The following is a 7,622-nucleotide window of genomic DNA, read 5'->3' as shown; positions in this document are numbered from 1 at the left end:
TTCTGCAGCAGTCCAGATTTTGAGAAACTGTGTGTGGAGCTTGCTGGTCATACTTTCCCCACAAACTTCGAAGACCTCAGTTGGTATGCCATCAGGGCCAGAGGTTTTGTTATTCTTCATCTGTTTTATTGCCTGGTGGACTTCGAGAGGTAGGTGGACTGGCAAATGCTTCCCTTACTGGATGCTGTGGGACGGATTTGATGGTTTCATAAGTCACAGTTGATTCTTGGTTCAGGAGCTTTTGGTAGTGCTTTTTCCAGCAGTTTTTGAAAAGTGGGAGTAAACAGATTGTGAATATGTCATTTAAGGTGTAATTCTCTGCAGTATAGGTTGTAGGTGTTTAATAGTCTTTCCAGTGATTTAGGCTGGTATGTGACAGCAAAGGGAGTGTGGGCAGTGAAGATTTCTGATTTCCTTTTTATGTTGTAGTAGGTTTGTCCTGGGTATTTAATCATAATAAAATTAAGGTTGGAAGGGACCTCAGAGATGAGTGTAAACAAAGAGCTGTCATTTTCTGAGGGGTGCCTTGAGTCTAAAAAGGTTGAGAACTTAGGTGATCTATTCCAGGTCTTAAGCACCCTTAGAGTTAGAAAATCCTTCTTAATATCCAACCTAAATTTTCCTTTGCTTTGATATAAGATTGTTAATTCTTGTAGCCACAGAGAACAGTCTATCACTCCCTTGTTGTATAATTGTCCTTCATGTATCTGTAGATGGTTAACAAATCCCCCCTCAGCCTCCTCTTTTCTAGACTAAATAATCCTTCTTCCAACCTTTCTTTGGAAGTCACATTTTCTAGACCTCAAATCTTTTTTGTCTCTCTCCTCTGGAGTTGTTCCTGTTTGTCTAGAGCTGTCTTGAAGTACGGTACCCAAAACAGAACACAACACTCCAGATGAGACCTCACAAGTTCTGAGGCCCTGGTGACTCATTGATGATGTGAATATGGTTTGTTTCCCTGGTGGAGTGCTCTTGTTAGGCAAAGGCAGTTTCTGGATCGGTGAAATGTGTTCTTTGAGTGATGATTCATTGCAACCATCCACAAAGTACTCACCACACAAAGAGAATGTTTCCACAAGATACAACAGACTTCAAAGAAATCCACAACATAACCTACCTTCCCAAGGAGGTCATGCTGGCAACCATGGACAGCACTAGCTTCTACACAAACATCCTACATTACAAGGGCATCACAGCCTCCCTGTGAGTGCATCTATACAAGATGCTAAATGTGCAGTAGGCAAAAACTGTGCTAATGTGCAGTAGAGTTAGTCTACTTCACATTAGCATCACAAAAAAGTGTGTGCTGCCGCTACTGTGCAGTAGCACCAATTACAGTGCATTAAGTTAGTACCCGTTATTACAGGTACTAAACTTAATGTGTCATAATTACAGCCCATTAATGAACGTGTAGATGTGACTTGTAATACCTACACCCGGGGTCCCCCTGCAGCCAAGCTGGGGTGGGGCGCAGGGGGCCCCCCCAGCACGCTCCCCGGCAGACCTGGAAATGGACCGGAAGTACTTCTGGTCCACTTTTGGTTTTGCTGCTGAGCATGTCCGGGGAGGCGGGGGGCCCACTCCTATGGGACGCTTCATGCACCCCAGCATTGCAGCATTCACAAGCTGCGCTTGCTACCTCAAGGTATGTAGAAAGAACTTTTAAAGCTGTTTCTGAATCACTGATTCTCTGAATCGGTATCGAATCTTCAGGTTCAGATTTGGCCTAATTGAATCGGGGACAGTGGTCTGAATGAAGGAATCGAATCACTGTCCCCGATTTGGGCTGAATCCGAATCGAATAGGACCTGCTTCGCAGACCCCTAATGCTGACAAAGGGTTTTTAAACTTGAAAGCTTGCTAAGAAAAATTTTTCCAACTCTTTAGTTGGTCTAATAAAAGATATCAGATTTACCCAAAGAAACTTCAACTGTTGACACTTCCTCCAAACAATGGCCAAAAAGTATGCCTCCTACTCTCCCCAATATGCCAACTTGAAGAAAGTGGTTTATGAAGAAAGATTTTAGAAAAAAATGCTGTGTACTTCTGAATCTTTGCTATTGATCCTGAACACCTGGATTTGCTTATCGATTTCCACTAAAACTTCAAAAACTATCACCCTGGCATCATCCTTTCTTTGGAATACTCTTACAACAATATGCCAAGTTCAGTACTGCACACCAAAATGGCATCCTACAAACTGTACACAACCCCCCCCCCCGACCATACCACTTATCGCTCCAAAATTACTAATCCTTCCAAGCACACCAAAAAAGCTGTAATCTAAAGTCAGGCCTTCAGGTACCACCACATCTGCTCTAAGGAGAGCATGTGACATCTGACTCAGCAGTCTACAAGCCACCTTTACCCTTTAAACAACAAGGGCCCTTCACTAGAGAGGCACCCACAGCTTTTAATGAACCACCCAAATACCCCACACAAACCTACTATTACACCAAAGGAGAACCTCCACTGACCACACCCCTAGTTGCTGTGTCTCATTCCAGTCAGGAGAAAGATTGTTACATATTTACAATTTATACTTGAAGAAGATCACTCCTTGAAAGAAATATTCCCAGTCCCATACACCCACTCTCAAACAACACCCCCAGAATCAAACATCACCATAAACAATCTGTCCACTAATCACACAAAAACAAATGAAAATAGACCCCAACTAAACAACAAAAGCAAAACTTGTCAACAGATCAAAAATGAAGAAGATGACAAAACCATCAGAACCAGGGATCCTAGCACGTGCCTCTTACACATGATCCACTTCTTCCAGTGCACCAAATGCCCTCACTACATGGTGAAAATAACCCAACCCATAACTACACTTCTAAACAAACTCCTGCAGACAAAAAAGATAAAGGACAACCCCCCCCCCCGATACCAGGGGGAAGAACACTTGTCTCAGAACAAACGCTTCATCTCTGACTTCATAGTCCTCAGATTCAAAGGAAACCTGCCAACACCTTCAGAAGACAGGTCTGGGAACAAACATTCAGAATTTTACTTCACAACAAAAACCATGGACTTAGCACAGGCAACAGTTTTCTGGCTCCTTAATACTTATCTGTCCCCTCTACCAGCCTCCTTATGCTCTTCAGGTGGTAAGGGCCCTCTTCTCTTCAGAGTGGTCCTACTCTCTTGACAGAATCAGTTTAAACTATAGCAGACATCCTTTACCTGGTCTGTAAGAACTACTTCTAACTGCTCTGTGCTCCCCAGATTTGATGCCCATTTCCCACATTAAGTGATCACATAATGGGGTTAAATGAAAGTTCTTGCTGAACCAGGTGTTTTCCTTAGGCTGTTTCTGCTTTCCCAACCCCAAGGAAGGCCATGTTGGGCTTTTTAACATGTGCTCTGGGGGTGGGGTGCTTTAATTAGAGTGGCCCAGTAAGGACAGGTGAAGTGTCTCTAGATTTAGTGTAGCCTGTTCTGCACCTGTAGTAGATAGGACACAGGGGCAGGTACTTCAGTGTAGGCTGCACAAGCCAAGGGGGCCCTGGGCTCATGCTCCAGCAGCTCACCCAACCAACCTCAATGCTGCCTCTCTTATACTGCTGCAGGCACCTGAGCTAGCCAGACTAAATCTAGCACAGGCTGGGTTGCATGCATATTACTCACACCTCCATCTGCTGAATATACACACACCTCAGAGCCAGCTGTGCTGGTGATAGGGTTGAGAATTGAGTACTTGCTACACACAGGGCACGTCTACACATGTGCATTTACTGTGCAGTGACTGAAATTACTACGCAGTACGGGCACACAGCTACACGTGCATTCCCATACTGCACAGAAAATATGGTGATTTATGCTAACTTGAGTATCAATTTGATACCTGCATCATGCAGGTATCAAATTTACACCTGATTAGTTACTGCACAGTAACACATGTGTAGACACCTTACTGCACAGTAACACTGTGTATGTGGACTGATTTGGGACTAACTTTAGTCCCAAGTCAGTTCATGCACAGTATTAATGTGCTTTAATGCCTACATGTGTAGGTGCCAGCCTATTCCCACTTACAACACAGTAAATTAAAGCTGGCATAAATGCATGTGTAGACACACCTGCAGTGGGCATAAGAATGACAGTATTTTTAGGTCTCTGGTGTTCAGTGAGTAGAACCTACTTGCCAAACTCACAGGCTCCATTTGGGGTGCTAATACCTCCATGCTGTGTTCATCTGTCATCCCACTGTGTTATTCTTTTGCAGAATATTGTGCCCCTGCATGAGCTAGTTCATCATACAGCTAATTAGTGGGCACCCAGCTTCATGTTACAATGAGTCTTGTGTTAGGCACATTGTGCCCCACTCCAGTCCCATGGTTACTAGTCCTCAGTAATATTGCTCCCCCTCAAGTCTGTCACACAAATGCTTAAGTAAATTTACTAGCCAGACTTCATGGTAATTCCACGCTTCCAGTGCATTGGGCCATATTCTACCCACCAATAGCTTAGTTCCTTCAAGATGTCCAATATAGTCCATCCTTTCAAAACCATTTGACTTTTCCTTACTTACTTGATCACACAAAGAATGGTCAGCACAAGCACCAACCAATCACCACATCATCTCTGATCCTACAATTAGTCAATCGGGATTTAACTGGCCATGTCATTATTGGGCACTTCTCAACCGTTTTTGAACTGGACAGAGCCACAGTGCCTCAAACCTATAGCAATGGGGTCTTTGCAATGTCCACAAGGGCATTTGTTGTCAAGTTCAAACCACGTCCCACACTGTTGACTCATGTCCATTTACTATGCTACCTGGTGGCCTTCAAGCTCTTCACACTGGTGATAACATTGCCTTAAGGTGGTTGAAACAATATACCGAAACTGCTTATGCTAAATAAACAAAGTGAGTACAATAAGGAGACCAAATTCCAGCACTCCTGTTCTCCACTCACAGCTCTGGGCAGGATGGGGTAGGTTGGTTTGAGCACCGGGATGGGAGTCAGGACACCTGGGTTGTGTTCAGATTTCCACGTGGGCTTGTGGGCAGGGTTGTGCAGCTCTGCCCTATAGTAAATACATGTGCTATGATATAATACCACACACATCTTCTCCTCACTCTGTAATCAATATATAGCCCTAAGAAAGTTCTTCCTGCCCTGTAATTCCCACTTGGGAGGACCCCTGACCCTGGGGTGTAGAGGGAAATATGGAGCAGGAAGAGCCCTGGACAAGGAACATCTTCTTTCCAGGGCTTACAGGACTTAGGGTGGAGCCACATTCTGAGCATCAGTCTTCAGCATGGAGACCTGCTGAGGATCTGGCTCAGGGTGAGGCAGAGACTGGGGATGTTGAGCTGGGCCCCTCACCTCTTACTACCAGCTCCACAGGGTCACTGAGATGCGATCAGTGGTTCTCAGCTGTTATGGGGTGATAGTCACAGGTGTAGCTTCCTCCGTCTTCCTGGCTCATGTTGATGATTGGAAATTCAGACACGTTCCTCCCACGTACTTCCTGCTGTGACCAGGGTGTACGTCCATCTTTGTACAGATAGAACTTCACGTCATGGTGTAAACCTTCACAGAGGATGGTGATTTCTCCCCCAAGAAACACCACTTGGCTGGGGATCACAGAGATGAAGGGTTTGGGGTATTTTTGCTCTGCTTTGAAAGAGAGACAATAATTACATGGGACAGACATGAACCCATCTCCCCTGCTCCAGCCCTCTGTCTAAATCTCTGCCTCCTTTGGACTCCAGCCCATGCCCTCCTTGAACTGTGCCTGACCAGTGGCTGTTTTGGTTCATCTCAGGTCCTGGCTGCTGCAGAGGTCGTCTGGTTGCTCACAGCTCTGCAGGCACAGCCAAGCCAGCAGAGAAACCAAGCTGCGAGGACCCTGCTGCTCTGGGTTTGGAGCAAATGAAGTCAACTCTATGGTGGGTGACCTCCAACTGCTGCACTGCAGAGTATTGTTACCTATGATTTGTAGTGCAAGAGCATCTGGTAGCCCAAGCCCAGCCCTGACCATGCCAGGTATGGTATAAGACCAGCACAAACCATGAGCATTGTTAGACTACATCAGAGGTGCCCAGAGCCCTGGTACAGACTGGGATACTCAGGTTCCAGTACCTATCCATGGCTGGCTGGAAACATAGCTCAGTGTGAGCAGGATTCTCTGCTGCTTAAAGCTGTGAACCAGGCCCTGCTACAATTCCTCCATAACCCCCATGGGTACAGGGGGGAAGCAGGAGATGTGGCCTGAGCTCTGGGGAGAAATTCTTGTGTGATGTAGGGTGGGGAATCAGTGTTACTCACCTCCCCACACCCTGCTCTGAGAAGCCAGCCAGCAACCTGGAAAGCAAATAGCTCATTAGTGACCAGATCCCAGCAAACAAAGCACTTTCACTCAGTATGTTGTTTCCCCCTTGATATTCCCAAATTGTTTTAACTAAGAGGGAAGAGGCTCCAGGGCTCTTATCCACAGGAATTGCTGTCTTCCAGTTCCCACCTTTCCCTCAAATCCTGGTCTTAGGGATACAATCTCCCATTTGGGCACATGAAACTGGTCTCAGACCCACACTTCCTGCCCCCCGCCTATGGGCACATGCCCTGGTTCCTGCCCCCCACCCATAAACACAGATGCTGGTCTTAGACCATGGATACTTGCCCTCCTCTCAAATTCCCACATGGGCACAGGCCTTGATATCATGTCACTCTGTCCCACAGGCACGTAGCCTGGATGTCTCTAGAACTCACCCAGAAGGAGGATTGTGAGAGCTGGCGCCATGCTGGATGCACTGCACCTTGTTGCTACTATCAACACCCCAGTCCCCAGTTTCACGGAGAGTGACGTCCCAGAGCCCAAAGAAGGAAGTGAGCTGGGGCTGTGGCCATAGGAAGCCAGCAGTGCTCTCAGTGCATTTCTTCCCCATCACATGCTATTCTCTACACTCTCTGCTGTGGTTAAAGCAGATCCAGATCTCTGTAACTTCCAGCCAACCACATCCTCATCTGCAGATTGGCAGGGTCTCTTCCCTTCCACATGAGGAGCAGGAGTTGTGGCGTAGCATCTATGTTGTGTAATGTAATGCATTGTGTGCAATGGAAATGTGATCTGAGTAGTAGGGTTACCATATTTCCAGTTTCAAAAAAGATGACACCTGTCGAGGGGGATACCTCACTCCCAACTCACAGACAGTGCCCCTCACTCCTAACCTGCATCCCCCCTGTCCTTGCTGCTGCCCCTCACTCCCAACCCACAGACCTCTGGCCCTGCCGGTGCCCCTCACTCCTGATCCATAGTCCCTCACCCCCACAGGCTATGCTAGTGCCCCTCAGTCCTGACCTGCAGTCCCCCAATTCCTGTTGCTGACCCTCACTCCTGACTTGTAAACCCCTGGCCCTGTCAGTGCCTCTCACTCCTGACCTGCATCCCCCTCAGCCCTGTTGGAGCGAGCCCCCAGCTGCCCCTGTTCCAACTGGGCCAGAGTGTGGTGACTCCAATTCCTGTAGGAGGTGGTGGAGCCAGTCTGGCCCTGGTGGCATGGGTGGGAGGAAAGAGAGGATATTTGTGGTACTGCCAGCCCAGGGCTCCAGCACCACAGCCACTCCCCCCTGGGTAGTGTCTCCTGGCCCGCCTGGCCCCATGAG

The 7,622-nt window shown here is 47.2% G+C and overlaps 1 protein-coding gene across 1 annotated transcript in view; it reads right to left on the bottom strand.

Annotated features, from left to right (window-relative positions):
- LOC102369340 (immunoglobulin superfamily member 1-like) overlaps positions 1-6,903 on the bottom strand; it is a 33,535-nt gene extending 26,632 nt beyond the window's left edge. The window contains 3 exon segments of the mRNA XM_014517335.2: positions 5,343-5,633; positions 6,288-6,323; positions 6,729-6,903. Coding sequence (XP_014372821.2) covers positions 5,343-5,633; positions 6,288-6,323; positions 6,729-6,759 — 358 coding nt within the window. The 5' untranslated portion in view covers positions 6,760-6,903.
- Between the last annotated feature and the right edge of the window lie 719 nt (positions 6,904-7,622).

The sequence above is a fragment of the Alligator sinensis genome, unplaced genomic scaffold (assembly GCF_000455745.1).
Source record: "Alligator sinensis unplaced genomic scaffold, ASM45574v1 scaffold647_2, whole genome shotgun sequence".
Classification (NCBI taxonomy): Eukaryota; Metazoa; Chordata; order Crocodylia; family Alligatoridae; genus Alligator; species Alligator sinensis.
The sequence above is the reverse complement of the archived record's forward strand: the minus strand, read 5'-3'. Positions and strand labels throughout refer to the sequence as shown.